Consider the following 24,392-nt stretch of genomic DNA (forward strand, 5'->3'; position numbering starts at 1 on the left):
ACAATGAGATACCATCTCACACCAGTTAGAATGGCAATCATTAAAAAGTCAGGAAACAACAGGTGCTGGAGAGGATGTGGAGAAATAGGAACACTTTTACACTGTTGGTGGGACTGTAAACTAGTTCAACCATTGTGGAAGTCAGTGTGGCGATTCCTCAGGGATCTAGAACTAGAAATACCATTTGACCCAGCCATCCCATTACTGGGTATATACCCAAATGACTATAAATCATGCTGCTATAAAGACACATGCATGCGTATGTTTATTGCGGCATTATTCATAATAGCAAAGTCTTGGAACCAAGCCAAATGTCCAACAACGATAGACTGGATTAAGAAAATGTGGCACATATACACCATGGAATACTATGCGGCCATAAAAAATGATGAGTTCATGTCCTTTGTAGGGACATGGATGAAATTGGAAATCATCATTCTCAGTAAACTATCGCAAGAACAAAAAACCAAACACCACATATTCTCACTCATAGGTGGGAATTGAACAATGAGAACACATGGACACAGGAAGGGGAACATCACACTCTGGGGACTGTTGTGGGATGGGGGTAGGGAGGAGGGATAGCACTGGGAGATATACCTAATGCTAGATGACGAGTTAGTGGGTGCAGCGCACCAGCATGACACATGTATACATATGTAACTAACCTGCACATTGTGCACATGTACCCTAAAACTTAAAGTATAATAATAATAATAAAAGACAATTTTTTCCTCATTTGACTTTGCTTATAATGTTATTATGTAGACATTTAAAATTTATGTTGAATTTATTCAGTGTTTTTAATGACTTCTGAATTTTGTGTCATATTGAGAAAGGCATTTCCTACTCTGAAATTATAAAAGAATCATCTCATGTGTTCTTTTATTACCTTTATGGTTTCATTTTTTAGTCTTTGACACTATAACCATGCCTTACAATCCACACCAGGATAATTCCAAAACTGAATCAATAACTTAAAGATTGTTTCTATAGTTGTAAAAAATCTAAAATATTTTCGAAAAATCAGTTTTCCTTGAGACTCATTCTTCTCTACTCTTCCCAGATAATCTCAAATTTTTCTATTTTTGTTTATTTATTTCATCATTTATTTGTTTCATCTCTCCATTTCCTTCTTGAAAGGGTTCTCTTCTACTTTTCCTCCAGATCTAGAATATTCTTCCAACCTTTTAAACTTCTTTTTTCCCCCCATTTTCCTTTGGCTCCTTTCCTCGTCTCTTCATCTGCTGTTGCCACTATGTTTCTTACTTTGTTTTAGTAATTTCTCACTTCTCGTGCATGCCTTTTGGCATAATTTTTGCAATGGTTATTATTTTTCCCCACAACTTCCCCAAATCCTACCATGTCATATTGTATCATTTTTTGATATTTCCCATATTTCTTCATTCATGGATGTCATTTATCATTGTTTTTCATTTCTTAAAAAATATTTGGTCACTCTTTCCAGTGTTCCAGTAAGTCTTATAATGAGAGATCTTCTCCTGTTGTTTTACTTTTATGCTTATTTTTTTAAAACTTAATATTTTTGTATAGTTTCTGAGTTCTTATTTATTACTTATTATCAAAAGAGTTTAATTTTATCGTGAATAGCTATCTATGGAAAGTTCATAGGGGTAGGGGCTGTGGTCCAGGCTAGCTGATTTTTTTTTTTTTTTAATATTTGTTCAGCAACTTTATTTCACCAAAGCCAGTGGAGAAAGGAGTATTTTTTGTTTTGATTTTTTATTTGAGGGCTGGGGAGTAGTGAAAAGGAAGACTGCTTATAGTAAATATGCCTTCTCTGTGTATGATTCCTTGTATAATTGTCGCTATTTCTTTTTGGGAAACAAACAAACTGGGTTTATTTGAGCCAGCTGATCAGTGCTTCCTGTTTCAAACAAGTGTTGGCACCTCAGGTGGTGTCCCTTGCCTTGAAGAAGGGTAGTTTTGCTGGTGTTTGCTGATGTCTGCAGCTTCAGGAAGCTCTCTCTGCAGCCTTTTATCTCCTCTTCCTCCCACTCCACTTCTTCTGTTTTAGATAACTTTCAACGTATATTTGGTCTCTGTCATTTTGTATTGTCTCCTGGTTTAGCTGAAATGAAATTTACATTTTTGTTTCTCATTTTCCCAGTTGCTTTTTAAACAATTTTCAATATAAGGGAGAAATACTGACTTTCACCCTGCCAAGTTCAAACAAGAAATCAGCCTGTTTTTTTTTTTAAGCTGCCTAAAGGTAATGCATATTTATTTTTAAATGTCAGATAGTATGAAGAAAATGTTCATAATCTTCTCTTGCCTTATTCTAAACAGAAATATAGGCTTCATTGTATATATAAAGTTTGTGATACTCATATTGCTCAGATTTTTTTTTCTTTTAACTATGTATAATGAGCATCCCCTCTGTATTGGTGAAAGTTGATCTAATTCTTTATAATATCTGCATGATATTCCAGGGAATAGGTGTACCACATTTAATGTAATCATTCTCTATTGAAGACTTTCAGATTATTTCCAGGTATTTGCAACTATAAAAAGTGGGATAGTAAACATTGATTACACATTCCTTTACACTCATGTGCTTTGTTTTTCTAAGTTCAGTTTCCAAAATTAGTATTGCTGGATCAATGGTATTTAATTTAAATACATTACAGTCTACTTTTTGAAAAGTTACATCAGTTCATCTCTCTACTGAATGAAGGAGCTAATTTCCTCACATCTTTGCTACCTTTGGAATGACCAATATTATTGCATTTTACTAATTCAGGGTGGAAATGTGTTATGCCATCAATAGGTTAACATGAAGAATAAAAATAATATATCTTTTTAATATCCTTTGTCAATTTTTAATTGTCATTTTCTTGTTATTTTGTAGAGATTCTTTTAAATTTTAGGACTACTAACCATTTTTCTTATGTTACACATACCTTTTCTGTTTTTTTTCTTTTGACTTTATTTATAATGACTTTGACTTTGTTGACTTTATGATATCTTTAGTTATAGTACTTCAAATTTTTATATAGACAAATACATCTCTCTTTGTATTTATGGATTTTCCATCTTCCTCTAGAAAGCTTCTTCTATCCTAAAGTTATAAAAAGTTAATAAAATCATTCTATTTTCATTATTTTTAAAAATTTATGTCTTTAATCTGCTTTACATGTGAAGAGAGATCATTATCCTGGCTCTAGGAGTAATGACAATAAGGTGAGGATTTAGAATGTAAAGTAACTGGGTACATTCTTGCCTAGCCCAAGTGAAAACTGGTGAGAACCTGAAATCAGGCGAGGTTGTGGGATGGAGATGAGTAGGGATGGCATACTGAAACAATAGAGGTGGAATTTAAGAATTGAAGGCTGACTTCCTGTGTGTGATTGAGTGAGAGGAAGGAAAGTAAGGTCATCTTGGATATTGGATGGCAGCAGTTGCTACTCCCTAAGGCAGGGGCCTTAGGGGTTAAGCACATATGGGTTCAGTGTGGACTAAGTTGGGGACTGAGAAGATAATCTTACATAAGTGCATTGCTAGAAATTTAGATTTTCTATTAATCTATGTAAGTTATGTAAATTAAATTTAGCCTAACTCTTGCCTGGTGAGCAAACAGACTGTTTCAGAGTGTGAATTTTTTTCTGTTAAGTTAAGGAAGTGCATTGTATCATGATCTGAAAGTTGAATAATCAAATGTGAAGAATGATCATTTGACTAGCCTTAAAAGTAAGTTTTAAGTTGTAAAATTAATATAATGATATTATAGAGAACTTGGAAAATGTAAGAAAAGCCACTCATGAATGACTGCTCTTAAGCATCCACCACTTCATAATAACCTACTTCCTGCTTCGGTTTTTGGAATGGAGGGCATAGATAACTTTCTGTAGCACTTCCATTAAATGCTTCTCACATAATGTCTCATGGGTGCTCAGATAAATAAATGTGGTCAGCACGCTGCTTTTCTTTTTGTCACCTGGCAAAACTTTAAAGGGACACATCCCCTTTGTGTTTTAAGAGGTTCTTGCAAGCCAAGTATGGTAAGAGTTTGTTTTGGTTCCTATCTCAGCTGATGTTATCAAACTTGACCAAGTGGGTTGTATGGCCTTATGAATAAAACCCAAAACTCTTTTATAGATGGTTTTATGTCTTCTAGATTTTTGTAAATTGTGCAGTTTACATAAGGCCTGAGGCTGAACTATATGTTTTTATTTTTTGGCCTTTTCAGATTGGAAGGATTTACCCACCTTTGCATTAATTACACTAAGATCTGCAATTATCCTGTGCTCATCCCCAGGTTTTTTGGAAGTTTTCCAAGTCTTTAAATATAATTTTCTTTCGATTCTTGAAGCATAATAGGAACCTGAGTAATTGTTAGTTTGTTCACCAGTTGATGCTAATGGAGTAGCCATTAAGCATTATTTCAAGCCCTTTATATAAAATGGAAATTTTTAGTAGCTGGTATTGTACCACCTCTTGTTTTATGGTCTCTGCAGCTATAAATTAATGTGAAATCAATTATAATTCAATAGGGACCAGTTTTCAGGCTGTTTCCTATAACATGATAATAACATTTATTTTCATTAAGAAAGCAATCCATGTTCATTGTGAGAAAATTGGAACAATCAATAACTAAAAATTATAAGACATCCTATTGCCCAGAGATTAGCACTGTGAACATTTGGCATGATTAGTTAATTATTTTCAGTGGAAATCACACACACACACACACACACACACACACACGCATGCACACATACATTTTTTAGAAAAACAAAAAATTGAGGCAATTTAATATAGTTTTTTAATCTATAATTTTTATTTATAAATATGCTTTGAACATTTTTATGTCAGTGCTGTATCCACTTCATAGCAGTATGGTATTCTATCTTAGAGCTATATAATAGCAAATTTAATCAATGTTTTATTATTAGATATTTTAGTAACTTGAACAATTTTGCTATTGTAAATAACACTAAAATGAATATCGTCATATATATCCTTGATAATTTTTGTTTATTCAAATAATGTTTATTTTAAAAGGAAGAGAAAATATGTGCAAAAGCAAATTTTTAAAAATTGCATCATACGAAATTTTATCACTCAAAGATAACTGTTCGTAATTTTTTTTGTGATTTTCTTTCAGTATATTTCTATCTATTTATACAAGATTGTACTATTAATACTATATTATTTTACTTCTTATTGAGCCATGACATGCATGTAAATGCATAAATCATAAGTATATAGTGAAATTAATTTTCACAAATTGAACACATCAATGTAACCAGCACCCAGATCAAGAAATGTCACCACTTCCCAAGCCTGGCCCCATCTAGCCACTGCCTTCCAAAGGGTAACCACTACCCTGCTTCTAACATTCTGAACTAGTTTTGCCTGATTTTGAACTTTATACAATTGGGATCATCCGTCTGACTTACTTTGCTCAATACAATATACCTATACCGTTATATGTTATTGAAGTTTGTCTGTGTTTATTGCTGTGTAGTGTTCCCGTGGGTGAATATACCATAGTTTGTTTTTCTCTTGATGGACACTTGCATAGACGGTTCATTTGGATCTATTTTAATAGTGTTGCTGTATACTTTCTTGTATTATTGTATTATTTTGGTAAACTATATGCTGCATTTTTCCTCTGACTTTTTACCTTAATATGTCATAAACGCCTTTCTTTTAAATACATTTTATTGACATAAAATATTGTATTGTGTGATTGTACCACAACTTAACCTGTCCTACTTTTGGACTTTCAGTTTATTTACAGTATTTTTCTGTAATAGACAACACTGAGATGAACATCCTGGTACATAAGTCTTTGCACATTTTTTCAATTTCTTGAAGAAGATTCTTACGCAGATTGAAATGGCTGGCTCAGTATTTAAGGATGTTTGATAATTACTGCCAGATTGCCATCTAAACATTTATACTTACTTATAGCCCCTCTACAAATGTATATAAGTACCTGTGTTCCCAGAATCTTATTAAATGAAAAATTGCAACTTAGTGTAATTAGCAGCATTTGGTTATTAATGATATGTGATATTTTATTAAACTGTGTTGGACATAGATGGTAAATTGCTTTTTCTCTTTAACTTTGTCATTTTATCTTTTAGACAGTTCTATATTTTTCTTGTATTTTATGAGGGTGCTTAATATATTAGGATAATTATCTTCCCTGGTTTTCCCTAGATTTTTGCTTGCATTTTTTTTTCTTTTTTTTTGAGGCGGAGTCTCACTCCGTCGCCCAGGCTGGAGTGCAGTGGCGCGATCTTGGCTCACTGCAACCTTCGCCTCCCGGGTTCAAGCGATTCTCCTGCCTAAGCATCCTGAGTAGCTGGGACTAACAGGTGCCTGCCACCACGCTCGGCTAATTTTTGTATTTTTATTAGAGACGGGGTTTCACCGTATTGGCCAGGCTGGTCTTGGACTCCTGACCTCAAGTGATCCACCCACCTCGGCCTCCCAAAGTTCTGGAATTACAAGTGTGAGCCACTGTGCCCGGCCAATTGTTGCTTGCCTTTTAATTTTATCCATATATATATATTTTTCGCTTTGTGAAACTTTTTTTGCGGTAAACATTTGGGTGTTACTTTTAGTTTATTTCTTAACTTCTACTGAATCTCAATTCCTTTATGAGAAGAACTAATATTGTAAAGATGGCAGTTCTTTCCCAAATCAATTGACAAATTAATCAATAAGAAAATTCATTTGGGTTTTTACTTTTACCTTAGTAAAATGATTTTAAAGTTCACCTGGGGACATAAATGGGCAGTGTCAAAAAGTCAGACAGTTTTGAAAAATAAAAATGATGAGAGATGATTTGCAATACTAGGTTTTAAAGTATGTTCCTGACCTGAGATCAGCTACTAAGTCACCAGCTTAGAACAGGTCAGGCCAGAAAGTCCTGAGGAAAACTCGTGTGTGTGTGTGTGTGTGTGTGTGTGTGTGTGTGTGCGTGCGCGTGCACGCACGCGTATACATGCCTATGTATCTCATCCATGGATCATCCAAGTCAGATAGATTGGTCAATAAATGGTGTTAGGACAGTTGGCCAACCACAGCCAGCTCTGTGAGAATTCTAAGGAGCATGTGTTAGTGACTTAGAGAAACTAAAGTGATAAATGGAAACAAAAAACAAAATGGAAAATGTATTTCAGTAATAAAAGGATATTTGGTGCTATTCTCAGGCAGGAGAGAAATAGAACACCAAGACTAACATCTACTCACTGAATATCAAATATCAAATTGCCAGGACAGAGGCTCTGACATTTTGCATAAGTTGGGTGGCACGCCTGGTCCAATCAGCTGTGCCCCAATGGTGTGACCCTGTCTGCTCTGGGCCCACTCCTGTGCATAGTTCAGGGGTGAATTTCAGAGAAGGGGCCAGTTCATGGTAGGGTAACACCCTTGAAGGTGAAAGAATGAAGATCAGTGAGCCATACAGCCTAAGCACCACTTGCTGCAAAGAACAGTCACAGTGAAAGCACATCTCTCATTATTAGTGTTGTTGTTTTTGTCCTTTGCAGGCCAAGTTCATTTTATCCCCCGTGCCTTAAATGTGAGAGTCTTAACATTTAGGTTTCTCTATAGTTGTAAGAAATTTCTTTTCAGTTCTAACCTAAACCCACCATGGTCAAAGTGCAAAGCCCCAGCAATAATTACCCTTTATCACTCTTAGGAATTTATAGTTTTATTTCTCTGTTTATATCAGGTGCATTATCACACAGACAAAAATGTACTGTGGGTTTGTGAAAATCCCATTTAAGCATTTGTCCTTGACCCTTCTAGGTACTTTAATAGAATGTCACTTACGTACACATTGACCTTTTATAATGAATCTTCCATTATGTACTAAGTATTCTTGTAATTTCTCTGTTTTTGTTTTTTTTTTCATTTGCAAGGGTTGTATTAACCAGTACCTGTAGACACATCTGTGTCCTTCCTCATGTTAGTTATTTTAGCCAGGAATAACATAGACAATTCTGCCTTTGTTTTGGTCTCCTAGCTTTAAAGTTGCATCCATCATCAGCTTCTTCTAAAGCTCATCTAACTCTGTTGCTTCTTATGATAATTAAATTTGAAAAATAGCTAAATCAATTCAGTAATTATGTTGGAATAGCTACTGGAGTTTGTCATCATTGCTTTGACTTAGTGTAGAGTTTACCAGATAGTCATTTCTTTGGATGTGAAAAGGTAGATGTTATCAAAGAAAGAGGTTTCTGCAGACATATATGTTTGAGAAACACAGAGTTAAGCAAAGGCAAACTGATTCTGATAGACTTCCCAGAAGCTCCAAGAAGCTAATATGTCTTGTGTAAGCCCCATGAAGGCAATACAATTAGAAGCATTTCTCGTATTTATTTCACCTTAGAGTCCCTTTCTCAAACTGCTTGTGGGAACAATAACCTGAGAAACACACTTTAGGGAAGTGGTGATATAATTAAATATTGACATATTAATTTTCTTATTAGTAAATTTAAAAACATATCCTCTCTGTTGTCATGTTGGTTGGCTATAAACCAGAGAAATCAAGGGGTAGGGGCACTGGTCTGGAAGTTAGGAGCACCTGAACTGGCTATGTGTCTTTGGGAAACTGCTTCTCTCTCCTGGGACTGATTGCATTTTCTCATCCTTAAATGAGATTGTCATACCTATGTGACCTCTTATTCATGGACACGAGCCTTCTCCAGCTCTAGGATGCTATTTCATTTGTTGCACAGGGACTCTGACTGTGTTTGTTGTAGAAAAAGGAAGAAGCTTTTACCAATTTAAAGAAAGTTTTCTCAGTCTCTGACTTGTCCATTTCGAGCTATTTTATTTATTTCTTTACAAAAACAAGTCCTGATCTTTTTTTTTTTTTAGGTTTGATATGATCAAAGCTGTCACTTCAGTCTTTCACTAACTGGGCTCTTTAGAATCTCATTTAGAATTCTCAGAAACCAAAAGCCAGTGAAATAAAGTCAAAGGAACAGAAATGTCACCTTCCAGTAAACTCCAAAATGCCATTAACACCTTTAATGAGGCTTTTTAAAGGAAGAATCAGTCTGCATTTTCAGTGGGCCCTCTAGTCTGTTTCTTTTTGCTCATCAGGAAGCTAGAAGATGGCAGCCCATGAGCTTCTTCCCTTGCCTTTGCAGTCTGTGGGTAGGATGTTACTTCTAATTGACTTAACTGAAACCTAGTGCAAGTACATTAGGTTTCTTCCTGCCCTCAACCCTAACACCACTTGGGCAAAGTGGACTGACAATTTACTTTTGAGAAATAGCATTAATGGAGTGAAAAATAAAATTTTTTTAAAAAAATAGTTGGAATTCCTGTTGTGATTTGTTGGTTAAATCTTGAGATTGGTTCGCATTATGCAGTCATAAGGTTTTAAATCATCTAGCAAAAGATTTCAGGGGATTGAGCTGTTCTTTTCTCTATGTTTACTACCATTATTTGGAAATGAAAAGGGCAGATAACCTTCTTTTAAATAGCAACCATGCTTGGGGTCTCCTATTCTTAATCATTACAGGCTAGAAAAAGGGGGCAGGGAACTCTGGACATCAGATTTTAAAACCTGAGGTTTTAAAACTAGAAAGCATTTACATGATATTAAGGCAGGGACTCTGAGTCAGACCAAGACACAGTCAAATCCCAGGTTGCCATTGTCTTAGACATAATATATATTGACCTGTTTTCTCATTTGTAAATGGTGGTGGTAGTGACTGTCAATAGGATTTTATGGGAATGTATAAATTTACATATACATTTATAAATGTAGTTTATATGTATGTATAAACTAGAGCATCTGGAACATAGTAGATATCCAGTCAAATAGTGATCTATTATAATCATTATTGTTATTTTTATTGTAAATAATAAGCATATTCCTTGAACAATGCTTTAAGTATTTGCTTTAGTTATGATTTTTATAGATTATATTATTTTTATTTAGTTTTAGGTTTATTTTATGCTTATGAAAGATACCTTAAGGACAATAGTATGCATGACTTCAACCTTTTAATAACAAGATGAAGCAGCAGCAGCAATACTGTGTCTCTCTAATGAGATGGAATATTACTGATAGCTCTGAAGCCCCTATGTGATTATTCCCAGTGAAATCCTCTCTCCTCTCCTTAGAAGTACCACATTCCACTTTGGTTTTACCACACTTATTCCTAGACAATAATTTTTTGACATTCTATGTTTTTGACCCTTATGATCTAAAAAAAAAAATACTTGTATGCATGCTGTACATGTATTCTGTACATGTGGTGTGCTTCTCTGTCTCAACATTATGTTAAGATTTATCCCTGTTGATGAATGTACCTATTGTATGTTCTTTGCCACTGTGGTAGAATATTCTATTGTATAAAACAAATATGCCCTATTTTTTAAATCATTCCTCCTATTTATGGATGTTTAGTGTTTTTCCAGTCTTATTTATTTATTTATTTATTTATTGCTATTTTGAATGTGACTATTGTTACTATTCTTCTGTTAGGTTAACTATGTGAAATTGCCATTTTTATAGGTCAATGATCCAAACTAAAAATTTCATATGATTCAACCCAATTGATGTCTGGTGTATATTTTTAAGATTATATCTGAAGCATATACCTAAGTGTGGCAGAAATGCTGATTTATAGGGTATATAAATTTTCAACTTTTAAAATGAAACATGATTGTATTACAAAGAGATTACACCAATTTATACCCCCAAATGAAAACTGTCATTGTCCCACTTCCCACCAACATTTGATATAAATTTTTATTTTGGTGGATGTAAAATATAGTTTTAATTTGCAGTTCTGTAATTACCATTGAAATTAAGCATTATTCCATATGCTTATTTGCCATTTCTATTTTTTGAGATGGAGTCTCGCTTTGTCACCCAGGCTGGAGTGCACTGGCGCGATCTCAGCTCACTGCAACCTCTGCCTCCCAGGTTCAAACGATTCTCCTTCCTCAGCCTCCCAAGTAGCTGGGACTACAGGCGACCCTCACCATGCCCAGCTAATTTTTGGATCTGTAGTAGAGACAGGGTTTCACCATGTTGGCCAGGCTGGTCTTGAACTCCTGATGTCAGGTGATCTGCCCACTTCGGCCTCCCGAAGTGCTGGGATTACAGGCTTGAGCCACTGTGCCCAGCCAACAATTATTTTTAAAAATAGAGTTTCCCATAATTTTTAGGTATGTACTGCTTAGAGGTGTTTCCCTACAATATCATCTTTGCTGCTGCTGAGAAAATGGCAAAATAAGATTATTTATGTTTTTATCCTTTTGAAGAAGAGAACTTATTGATTTTTAGTTTGTATTTCATAGTCATATGGTTAAAACTTTAAGGGATATATCATACATAGGATTTTTTTTTAAGTTTTTTTTTTATAAATTAACATATTTTTATTTTTATAAAATAATTATTTTGTTTGTATTATTTTGCAGTTACATATAATACTTAACATTTAGAACTTCAAAGCACAAAAGTTTAGAACTTTTAGATATTGCCTTTTGGCATTTTGCAGAAATCCATACTAAGTCTTATGTATGGTTCACTTTGTTATAAAGAATATTTTTTTTCTTAATTTAAGAATTGGGATGATGAAACTGGCAGATGACCCATTATTTTCTCTTTTTCTCTGTGGCCTTGGTGAGGTCATTTGTAAATATTTGCTGAGTCTGAGTCAAGAGAAAGATACTACCTTACATAAACACTTACATATAAACACTATATTTAACTCTATTTTAATAACAAAATAGGTCGATTTTGTCCATGTAGAGATTTTATCTTGCTTGTATCATTTTGGTTTCCCAGGTCTTGTTTCATCATCTGTGTTGAGTAACCATGGGGAGGAAGCTGGACCTGTCTGGTTTGACTGATGATGAAACAGAGCATGTTCTTCAGGTGGTTCAAAGAGACTTCAATCTTCGCAAAAAAGAAGAAGAACGACTAAGGTGAGATGCCTGTTTTGCTCAGCAGCGTACAGCAAACCACATGTGGACAAGCGTAACAGGTTTCCTGAGGGTATTCCCTCCTGCTAGCCCTGAGTTTGGGCATACACTTATGTTTGTCAGAAGAATGTCCTGTCCTTTGTAGAAAGGTTTGCCAGTTTCAGAAATGTCAGTTCAGAAATGTGTTGCTCACGGTCCCAGTCAGGGTTTTGTTGGGACTTCTGACCCTGTATGTCATTACTAGCTATAGAATGAGTGGAGCTTGTGGTGAACACGCTGCCTTGAGCTTCCTCTTGGCCTTAGTTTTTTGTTGGCAGGTCTTATTGAAGGATAACCAAAGTGTTAAGTGAACAGTTCTTGTGAGAATGAGTCTCATGCATGTACAATGTTCTGTTTAAACTCTCAGCTACTGTAGCACAGGAAAAGAGCTTTGAAGATCAGATACAAGGAAACTGACCAGCAGGCTGGGATGGGATCACCTGGCTTAGCACCACTTCCCTCATTTTATAGAAGAGGAAACTGAAGCCTAAAGAGGTAGTCTCCTGACTCCTCTGCAGTTGATATTTCCCCATGAAAGGCTCTTGGAAATACTATGGCAGGTCAGTTCCAACTATGCCTAAGTTGGAAGAAGTCAGAGTGATAGAAATGAGGTCATGTGTTAGGCCTAATGTATTGAAACTGATGGTAGGTCAGTATTAGTCTCCCTCATCTATAAAACCTATTATTCCTTGGGATTCCATGGGTTTATTCACAGCACCATCTTCTTCCTTAGACACTAAGCAAAAACCTGCTTTGCTCACTTTGATTATCCAACAGCTAGAACAGTGCCTAGCACAGTTTTAAATCAATTAATTATTAATAGATTTCTTGTCTTTCATCAAACAAGTATATATTTAATATATACTATATGTGAGACCAAAAAATGGTGGAAATAAAGATTACACTAAGGTGCTTATAGCCTAGCAAGGGACATAACATTGCCAAGAAGTATAAAGTCTGAGGTACTCCGAGATAGAAGGAAAACAATCCCTTTTTGGTGGTAGGAAAGATTTACCAGTTTTAAGCTGAGTGAGAAAGGGCATGAGTAGAGCTTTGGCATAATCCTGAATTTCCATATTTACATATAGAATATTAAAAGAGAACAGAGTCAAGGACATCCCCAAGGTTTTTTGGCATAGGAAACTGAAGAATGAAGTTGTCATTCACTGAATATAAAGACAGAGGAGCAGGGTATTTGGTAGCCAGGTAAAGTTGAGAGCTCTGTCTCAGGCATCTTCAATTTGAGATGAATATTGGACATCCAAAGGAGATGCCAACTTGGCATTTATGTATTTGCAACTAGGAATCAAGTGGAAGGTCCAAGTTGGAAATTAAAATGTCATGGAAAAGGTCACCAGAACAATAGGAGAGTAGATGGAGCAGGGAAACTAGTACAGTTGCTTGGCAGCGCTAAGACCAACTTGAAGTTTGTGGTCACTATTTTACATTGAGACCAGTTTCTACATGGTAGTGTTTTCCCTGTATCTTTCAGCCTCTTTCCTCTACTGAACCATTGGAAAGAACCATGTCTTGATCAGTTTTGTGCCCCAATCTCTGGACACAGGGCCTGGCACACAGTGGGTGTGCCCTAAACCTCTGTGGAATGGATGGATACATGTAGATTGATTGTCAATCCATATGACTAACTTCATGTGTGGTTTGAAGAATCCACCTTAATATTTCCTTTAAATCATAAAGACCATCTGTGTGTCATGCTTTATCTCCTGGAAACTCACATATGGATAAGCCAAGACCTTGTTTAATGTCCTTTTCTGACTGTGGAGACTTGCCTTAGCTCCACTGCAGAGTCAGGTGCCAGTCCATGTGGAAGAGCAGCTTTAGGGCTTGGTTTGAGGAGGAAAATTTTAAAGAAAGAGCAGCTGTCACTGCAGTAGACCCAACAAAATGGGCACCGTCTATCTCATGAGGACAGGTAGTCTTAGTGGACAGCAGTCAGTAGCCTACTGCAATTCTGTGAAAATGCATGGTTATGGGAACCTGCTTATAATGGAGAAAATGATGCTTGAAATCACCAGTGGCCAAAGAGGAATGACTGCTTGCCATGGCAGCTCTTGTGGCACTGGAACTGGACATTTTTTCTCTGAAGACAGTTGTTACTATTGTCCTCTGCCCATGACCAGTGACATGCCTTGATAGCTACCTAGCAAACTGAAGTGACACTCTGAATGATTCCAGCAAAGAATATTACTGTCAAATAAAAAGAGATTATGACACTGCAAAACCACTGAAATTGCCAAACATTTGCCTCACCTTTTTATATTGCTTGAATTTTGGGTATGTGAAAGAATCTAGGAGGTAGTATTATTGAACTGAACTTTGAAAGTATTTTAGAATTATAGAAAGTATTTTCCTTTAATGAATGTATAACTCATAATAGAAGACTTTTTTAAATTTTACAATCTTGAATTAGTTTCCTTTTCCCCCGACCAGCTGTTCTTTATTTACCTAGTTTCTCTGGCTAGGTTTTGTGAGGGTAGGTCTTGAGCGTAGTAGAGCTTATCCAGTGTTTATAATGATCTGTTCTTCAGTTCAGACGTTAAGTGTAATAGTAAATAGGAGGTGGGAGTGTGAATTAAGTGTCCTCAGAACACATCATGGTAATGTAAAGAGGGATAATGGGGATGAAGAATTCATGGAAAGAGAACTAAAATGTATAAAGCAGTCAGCTTGAACTGGCACTGCCCTGGGTACTGCACAATTTATCTTATTGATTCCTCACTAAAGTCACTATAATGTTAGCACCAGCTTACATGGAGGCATCCAAGAACAGAGAGATTACAAAGCTTGCTCAGAATCACACAGTTAATTGGAGTAGGGCCAGTATTTTGTTTTCCAGATTCTCTCCATTATGTAGACTGGGTTAAACCATTTCAAAACTGTTTTACTCTCCCTCCCTCCTTAAAATAATTCCTTAGTATCATGTAATGTCCAGTAAATTTATCCAACTATCTTATTTCTACAATGTGTTCAAATCAGAATCCAAACAAGGTCCACTCATTAGTCTGGTTGTTTTGAGTCTTAAACCTCTTAATTTTGTCATTATTTCTGAGATAATTCAGAAGGCAAGCATGGTATTTGGTGTCTCTGAGAATATTTTACTTTTTTAGTTTGTCATTTTATGGTTAGGCTGATTAGAGTTGGAGCTTAGTTTTGTTGTAATTTTCTCCCCCTTTAATATGGTCCTTTGATAACAATTTAGATCTTTTCCAAATTCTGCTATTTAAATTGTTAAAAAATTCATAGCTAAGTGTTTTTCTTTGTTTGTTGTTTGTTTGTTTGTTTGTTTGGAGACGGAGTCTCACTCTGTTGCCCAGGTTGGAGTGCAGTGGCACGATGCAACCTCTGTCTCCCGGGTTCAAGAAATTCTCCTGCCTCGGCCTCTTGAGTAGCTGGGATTACAAGCGCAAGCTCTCACACCTGGCCAATTTTTTGTATGTTAGTAGAGATGAGGTTTCACCATGTTGCCCAGGTGGGTCTCGAACTCCTGAGCTCAGGCAATCTGCCCACCTCAGCCTCCCAAAGTGCTGGGATTACAGCCATGAGCCACTGCGCCTGGTCGTGTTTTTTTTATTTCCCAAAAGCATGTATTTAGAATGGATGTGATATTGTTACCCATATGGAAGGGGCAGTGTGACTGTCCTGGCTCTGGCTGGTAAGTGGAGAAGGACACTGGGGAAAGCTTACAGCCCTCATTCTTTACAGGACTCCTACTATCCCCCACTGTCTGCTACAGCTCACAGTGAGCAGAGGCACATCGTGGTTGGTGTGTAGATATCAGCTGCTGTGTGTGGGTAGTCACAGGCCTCACTATGTAAAGTGATTCTGTCAACCCCATGTCAGTAAGATGAGACACTTTCTCAGCACTGGGGATGTGATGCATTGAATTTTTAATGTCATTAAAGCTATATGTTTATAGCAGGACTGTTGGGGGAAGATAGAGAATTGATAGGCCTGAGAATAGTAGACAGGCAATACCAGATACTGGAGGTGAGGACTTATTTACAAATTCAGTAGAGTAAGTGTTGATTCCATTTCTCCAAGACACACAACAGGATTAACAGTATGGATGGAGGATGCTGGAAACAAAAGGCATGGTGACGCCTGCTCCTACCTCCAGGTGCTTTGGGTTTTATCTAGATTACTCAAGTAAATGTGTCAAAAAGTTCATATTGTACTTGGTTAATTGTATTTTCTGTGTTTCTTTTTTATCAGATGATTTCAGGCAAATAGTAAAATTATGCAAATGGTAAAGAAGACCTTATAATGAAAAGCCTAAATCCTCTGCTCCATATTTAGTTCTTGGTCCTTTAGACCTCCTGGCATAACCTTCATAAATCTAAACATGTGCTTCTGTTGCTATATTTCAATATATCAGTATTAGACATTCTTTCAGTTTTCTGCTCTGAAATTGGGGACTTAGCTCACTTACTTATATTACCCTTGTCTTTTGTTTCTTGATGATTATATTATTATTTTTGGCTTGGTGTTCTACTAGTCATCTTTCAAACTTAAATAATGGATGGAAACCTCTGAGTCTTGTTCTGTCAATGTTTGCCATTCTTTTTCAGTTCTGACAGTGCAACATTCAAATAGTGTCCCTGTCTTTACCTCTTTACCTCCTTCTGCCCTGTGTCCCAGCTTTCCCTATAATAGCTTTACTCTCATACATACAAGGTTGGGGCATTCACCCGCTGTTCCAAAAACATATTTGAGTCTCCTGTTTTGTTCATAGGATGATTCTAACTGTTGTAGCCCTTATATAGTTACGATTGAAAATATTAACATTGTTTACCGCTACCTCTCCGTCTTTTCAGAGCTTTATTGAAGTTAGCAGGTATCTGATTGTTCTTTTCCTTTTCTCTTTACCATTATGAATTAATTGTTTTTATTTCTTTGCTATTATTGGAAAGTGGTCTTGAGAGGGAGCAGAGGCCATTAAGTGTTTGCTTTGTCTGTCATCTGGAATCTAAATTCCACAGTAACTTGCTTACTAGTCAAGGTCATGTGAGGATCCTGGGGAGCATGCAGAGGTGGAAAGCACTCCCGGTGTGTAGCATATGTGCAGAGCATGCTTTGGGGTCAAACAGATATGGGTATGAGTCCTTCTATCATGATTATCATGATTATCATGATTATGTTGGGCTATTTGACCTCTGAGCCTCAGAGGTCAAAATGAATCCTCTGGGCTTCATTTTGACCCAAAGCCTGGGTCATTGCTGCACATTAACCATGTCCCATTTGTAGGAAAGTTGACATTTCTGGAAACTTCACCCTGACTTTTCCTTCATCTCTGTTGATAGAGCCTCTATGGGTGAGGCACCCCATGATATGGGCTGTGTTCTTTCTGTAACAGCTCTATCCCCAGGTTCTATGATTGCAGGCATTGGTCTTGCCTACTGAGAACATATCTTTTCATGAACTTTCAGGTTTCTACACTTTGCTTTGATTGCCCTCTCTGCTTCTAGTGTTCCTCCGTTTAGGAGAGTATGGCTAAACATACTGACTGCCTAAACAGAATTCAATGGAAATAATAAATTAGCATAACAACACAGTATCTTCTACTTTGTCTATAGCAGTTATGCTTTCCCAGTAATGAAATATATCATCTATGTCATATGACTTTTTCCATACCTTTATTCTCTCAGTTATGTAACTCTTGAGAAATTTTCAAATAGTAGAAAAAAATAACCGGGCACCTATGCCACATTTAAGTCCATGATGTTCAAAAGTCTTACCCAACTACCAGATTTCTACTAGTATTTGAGTGGGAGTGTGGGGCCCTCAGCTGGGATCAGTGTGGTATTTATAGCTGCACCAGGTACTGTTGGACAGCTTTTGGACAAGCATGTTTTTGATGACATTGTTCATGGCAGAAATAAAGTCTTGGAGAAGAGAAGAGGCACTGACTGGAGGAAGAAATGCAAAATACAGCTTCCTAGGCTATCAACAGACTAGCAGGCAGACCATCCAGGTTCAGTGTGATTAGGGGTGGGAGAGGTTAAGACTTGTTTCCCTCTGTTGGACCCCAGTGCTTCCTGTGTGACTCAGATAGAGGAGGCCTGGCATCAATTGGAGTGCATTGGTCTCCCCATGGTAACTCTTGAGTACCGAACTCCTGAGTACCCCATGGACTGTGTCTGCTTGGGTGTTGGGCATTTGGTTTAGTGTTCATCGTCAAAGGCCATGTTCCCTCCTCTCCATCTGCCTTTCTGTGTATCTGGCAGACAAAATTTTAAGAACTTTTTCTTCACATCTACAGTGTAGCATGTCATGATGTTTCATCAGTATAAATATATAGATAGATTAAATTATTAAAATAAGTAAATAGACTGTCACCTGTGTGGCAGAGATAAACAGTGCTCACCAAATATCTTATGTGCTCATGCATATTCCCAGTGCCTTCTGCAGTTAGATTGCAGCCATGTGATTAGGTCTGGATAATCGACAGTGAGAGGAAGGGCCTGTATTACTTCCAGGTCGGGGCACTTAAGAGCTGGTGTGACTCTACTACCTCTCCCCTCGCCTTCTGTGGTGTCCTTGGAGGCCTTGTGTGGAAACATGGTACCACATGATGGAGAGAGCCTGATCCCTTTGACACTGGATGGAGGAGAGTTTCTGATGATCAGCAGGAGACTTTGTGTGGGTTGATTGGGTTAAGTCATTGAGGCCTTGGGGTTTATTTCTCACAGCGACATAGCCTAGTATTACTCTAAGTAATAAAGTTTTTGAGAGCTAAAAGAGAGCCAAATATTTATTATGCCCCAACCTTTGACTTGTAGATGAAGAAACACGCTCAGAGGGTGCATAGGCAGTTAGTGGTAGAGTCTGGATGCGACCTGAGTTTCCTGATGCCAGGGCTCCGTGTCGTCTGCCATTGGGCCTCTCAGGTAGTAGAAGACACCTGCAGCAAGATATCCAGACCTAAACTGGAATCACAGTTTATGCACTATGATTTTATATCATCAGGAACATTTACAAAGTGGTTTTAAAAATGACTGTTAATTGTACAATCCTCTGGTGTTCAAACTGAGTCTTGGAGTCATTGATGAGATAGCCACAGGCTTTAAAATTTCTCATTTACTATGTGCTTGCCAAAAGCTAGTTAGCATTTGGATAACTTCCAAAGGTTGCTGGTGCTCTAATGGACTTGGTCTGTGGAGTAGCAGGGGTTAGACTGGATGCAATTATTTTCTGTAACTGCGACTGGCGCCTAGGCTGGGCCAGGGGAAGGAAGGGAGAGCAGAGGGCAGTGAGTGTGAGATAGCACTTCCTGCTGTGTCTTTCCCAGGCGCAGCTGCCACAGCCCAGCAGCTATGATGTGTCAGCTCCTCTTCTGGCCTGTGTTAAGGAAGGGGAAATAAACGCTTTTGAGACCTGTTTCTGTTGCCCATAATGGTACCATTACTCACTTGCAGATGTGGCCCACATCTTCCTTGCCACCTCCAGGGGTAATCTTCCACCCCCCCATTGCTCAGGTCTAAGTGTTTTGAGAAAATAAATAAGAGCTGCCAGGGTTTGTTGGAGACCCACTATGAGGAAGCAAAGCCTTTCTCAAAATCTAGAAATAATTTGTGTTTCTAGTCAGTGACACAGAGACTCCTCTGAGGATTAATCACCATTTCTTAAAGTAGAAAGAACATGGTACTTTAATAAAATGAGTTAGTGATCTTTCTTCATTCAAGATTTATTTTCATTTTAAACAAAAATTTTATTATAAGAACTTAGTAGAAACTCAAAAAGTTTCTATTTCAAACAGTAACATTCCTTTGTTTTTACTGTCTTTTGTTCTGAACACTTAAATTAAGCTAATGAATTAGCAAATACTTCTGCTTATATCCTTCCCTGAAGCTGGAAGACAGATCACCTTGTCTTTAGAATAAATATGCCTTATGGTTTGTGAAATAACTGTGTGTGCACAGAGTGCATTTGCCTGAGGTCTCCTCAGGGCCTTTTGTAGCTCTTTGATATTCTGCACTAACACTTTGGCATTAACCTGCCCAGTTAATGAATCTGCTGTCTCAGTGGGGATGCTACAAGGTAGTTCCTTCGATGGGATTGGTAGATCAGGTCACCTGGCAGTGCCCTGAAAAATCAGAGTTGAGAGCAGGTGCATTTAATGGTGCAGTGGGAGGCAGGACACAGCTCTGGTTGAGATCACTCTGTGATGGGGGAAGGCCTAGGAGGAGACAGAACTGGGAGATCTGGGGAGAGAGCCTGGAGACTCATGGAGGGCAGGTGCGCAGGCCGCAGAAAGTAGAGCGGAGAGGATTGATCTTAAAGCTAGAAGGTATCTCACAAGATTATTTTAAAAACTCTGTCTTAGTATTGGTATTTTTGTCAATAATGGAAGGCCAATATTAATCCAAAGCTGTTGGGTATTTATTAATTTGCTTCAAAATCATATTTTGAATGTCAGGACCCTTCTGGGCAAATATGAAAGGGGTGAAAGGGCAGTAGGGGACTCACAAATTTAGTAAGGTTATTAGCCCTTGAAGAAGAGTCCAAAAGATGAGCTAAATCCTATATGAATAATTAGGATGCTATAGACAGTGAGAAATAAAGATATTAAGGCAGACTCATGGGAATACATCTGTCTTAGAGGAGGGGGCTAGGAAAAGGAAAAGACTTCCTGAAGGAGAGGTGTGTTTGATTTGACCCTTGAAGATGGACTGGATTTTTTAGTGGATTGACACATAGGTCTGAGCAGCAGGGAGCATCCTGGGTAAAGTAATAGGGATAGAAAAGGGAACATGTTTTCACAACACCAAATCAGGACCTGTGGTGGGGCAGGGGAGGAAGAGACTGTTTTGAAGGTAATTCTACTTCACTGTTACTAATAGCATTGAATAGAGTGTGGGGTTCCAGGAATATCATCTCCCTTTATCCCAACAATCCTGGGAAAAGCACGTTCTTTTTTTTTTTTTTTTTTTTTTGAGACAGAGTCTCACTCTGTCACTCAGGCTGGAGTGCAATGGTAGATCTCGGCTCACTGCAACCTCTGCTTCCCGGGTTCAAGCGATTCTCCTGCCTTAGCCTCCTGAGTAACTGGGATTACAGGTGTGTGCCACCACACCCCGCTGATTTTTGTATTTTTAGGAGAGACGGGATTTCATCATGTTGGTCAGGCTGGTCTTGAACTCCTGATCTTGTGATCCACCCACCTCTGCCTCCCAAAGTGCTGGGATTACAGGCCTGAGCCACCATGCCCGGCCGCATATTCTTATCTGTTTACAAAATGGGAGAACCGAGGCTCTAAAACGGTGTTAAATAATTTGCTCAAGTTGTACAGAGTAAGAAGTGAATTCAAACTCAGGCAGAGCAGCCCTAGAGTGAGACCAGTACCAAGGCAGTACACTGCCCTTGATACTGAAAACAAGGACATTCAGGTGCCGTGGGATAGAATAGATGAAATTAGGACCATCTTGGAAAATCTGGCACCTGTGCTTGCTAAAACTTGGGATGTGTTCAGGGATGGGAAAGTGGTAGGGTTTAAGTCAGTATATGAGAAGTGTGCAGTTGGGACAATACAGTAGCCAACTAGCCACATGTGGCATTAAGCACTTTGAATATGTCTTATCCAAATTGGGGTGTAGTCTAAGTGTGAAATAAATGCTAGATTTCAAAGATCAAGTATAAAAAATGTAAAATAGCTCAATAATTTTTATATTGATTACACATTGAAATGTTTCTAAAATTACATCTTAAATATATTTTTAAAGTTAATTTCACTTTTTTTTACTTTTTAAAATGTGGCTACTAGAAAGTTTTAAATTATGTATATGGCTCACATTATATTTTTATTGGACAGTGCTGGTCTGAAATGCAAGATTAAGCAGTTTGGGATTTATTAAACCAAAAAGTAAACTTTCTTTCCCAATTTTGTTTAGGATTATTCCTTTTTTATATGTGGTTTTTAGGTATCTGTAAGAGCCAGCTAAAGTTTTAGCTAATTAGTCAGATATTGGCCTTTGCTATCAAATATTGTTGTCTCTGTCACGTGAAGGTGGTCTCTGAGTCATGCCTCAGTGTTGGGTTTATTACACAGTTTAAAAAAAGCATACTGTGTCCATGCCATATTCATGACAAAGAGTTTATGCATCTCAGGACAGAATGAACTCTTTCATGTTTCCCTGAAGTTAATGGTTGACCAAATACTTCATGACCTTTGAAATAACACATGGCTTTAGAATGGCCCACTATTCAAAATTTATATCACATCTTTGGCGCCGTAAAGTTATCAGACATTCACCTGTGGGGTCTGCCTTTATAAATGGTCAGGAGAGTTTGATGTTGCAAGTGTGCTTGTAATGTAGAAAAAAGGGAATCATGCTGATGCTCTTATTTGCTTTTTAACTTGTGGTCCTTCAAAGATGTACAGTTACTAATTTGGAGATTCAAATATGTTCTCCCCATAATCCCACTTTCTTTAATAACAATTTTCTACTAGGTTGCTTTTATGGCTCCAAGTTCCTGATCTTATTTACTTTTCCACTGCAAATGTCAGAGACTCAGCTTCTGGGCCCTGATAAAGCTTTTGTGGCCTTAATTCTTGGCCTGACCTTCATTTCTTAGACCTCTGGCTGGGGAAAGCATTTCTTTGGCATTACATGTGCATAGAATTCAGGACTTGAAAGGGAGCAAGGAGGAAAGTTTCCACAGCAATTTGAAAAAGTAGCTTTTCTCACTTACAGTAATTCAGGAATGTACAAAATCCTTTAGCCAGAAATGGCCTGAAAACGCAGAGGAGGTAAGCACAATGAACAGCCTGGAAATCAGAGTTTCTTCCTCTCTCTGTGCTGTGCTGGTGGCATGACAACTTACTTGTTCTCACAGGCTCCTTCAGTGCCTGGGGGCAGTTTCCTGCCTCAGGGTTAAAGGGCTGCCTTCCCCTCCTTACTCAGCTTCTGAAACCAACAGGTCCACCTCCTGGTCCGTTTCTGAACCTGATACCTGCAGAAGGAAATTCATCAACAACCTCTCCCTGACTGTCAGGGTGACTTATAATGAGCTTCTTCTCCTTCTCCCAGATGGGGAGATTCCTGTCCTAGCCCAAAGACTTTTTTGGCTGGAAACCAGGTTGAGGCCTTAAATTGCCAGGAGAGCCAGCCTCCCTGGCCTGGTCCCAGCCCTCTGTGCTCACCTTCCCCCTGCTGGTCTGACTTACAGGCTCCCATTTTGTGTCAGCTTCTCCTCTATCGGTGGGTGTGGGCCTAAGACTTAGGACCCCTTCCCTGGCTAATTCTTATACCTCAGGCTGGAAGAGACTAGCTCCTGCATACCCAGCTGGATCTGGCTCTCCAGATATGGTGATGTGCCCAGTAGGTTGGCAGGCTGTTTGGTTCTGACCACCTCTGGAATTAGTACTAGAATAATACGAAAACAGAAGACACTAAATAATTAAGTGATAAAAAGTTACAAAAACTGCTAAATGTAGTACCTAATCAATTATGGTCAAAGTCTTCCACTGATGTTGGAAAAATTATCTTAGCTGCTCCAATCAAAATTCAAATATATCCAACAAAATCTCTTCCAAATCGTAAGCAAAATCCTTTAAAACCAGAAACTTTAGAAGGAATAAGACATATAGTTTTAGACTATATAAAAGAGGCTTGATTATTCCCTGTACAACCCCATATAACACTTCAGTCCTTCCTATAAGAAAACCAAATGGTAGAGGATGGAGGTTTGTGTGAGAACTTAGAGAAATTAATGATATTCCTCATCATCTGGTAGTGCCAAACCCCCATACATTGTTGACTGTAATATCAACTAAAGGTAAATTCTTGGCTGGGCATAGTGGCTCATGCCTGTAATCCCAGCACTTTGAGAGGCTGAGGCAGGCAGATCACCTGAGGTCAAGAGTTCGAGACCAGCCTGGCCAATATGGCGAAACCCTGTCTCTACTAAAAATACAAAAATTAACTAGGTGTGGTGGCATGCACCTGTGATTCCAGCTACTCAGGAGGCCAAGACAGGAGAATCACTTGAGCCCAGGAGGCAGAGGTTGCAGTAAGCTGAGATTGCACCACTGCACTCCAGCCTGGGTGACAGAGCAAGACTCCATCTTAAAAAAAATTATTTACTGTGATAAATTTATATAATACATTCTTCAATATTCCTGTAGATAAAGACGATTTCTCTTTTCCTTCACTTGGGAAGACAGAAAATACACATGGAGAGTCATGCCTCAGGGATACACTAAGAGCCCTACTTATTTTTCACAGATATTAAAAGGTCTCTCAGATGTTGACTTCTGTAAGAAATCTATTTTAATGCAATACATAGATGATTTGCTTTTCTGCTTAGAGGATAGGCAAACCTCTATAGAGGATGAGATTCACTTGTTATAACCATTAGCTCTAAAGGGACACAAGGCCTCAAAACAAAACACATTA

The 24,392-nt window shown here is 37.8% G+C and overlaps 1 protein-coding gene across 3 annotated transcripts in view; it reads left to right on the forward strand.

Moving 5' to 3' along the window:
- The window catches only part of MYRIP (myosin VIIA and Rab interacting protein), a 448,068-nt gene that overhangs the window by 78,195 nt on the left and 345,481 nt on the right, over positions 1–24,392 (forward strand). For 2 of the 3 annotated variants that reach the window (XM_063602744.1, XM_034956167.4), the window contains exon 1: positions 11,805–11,940. The exons of the other annotated variant lie outside the window; for it this stretch is intronic. In XM_063602744.1, the coding sequence (XP_063458814.1) occupies positions 11,831–11,940 (110 nt within the window). In that variant the 5' untranslated portion in view covers positions 11,805–11,830. Of the gene's footprint in view, positions 1–11,804; positions 11,941–24,392 lie in introns of those variants that run through there. 3 annotated transcript variants of the gene reach the window in all.

Source organism: Pan paniscus, chromosome 2 (genome assembly GCF_029289425.2).
Source record: "Pan paniscus chromosome 2, NHGRI_mPanPan1-v2.0_pri, whole genome shotgun sequence".
Classification (NCBI taxonomy): Eukaryota; Metazoa; Chordata; class Mammalia; order Primates; family Hominidae; genus Pan; species Pan paniscus.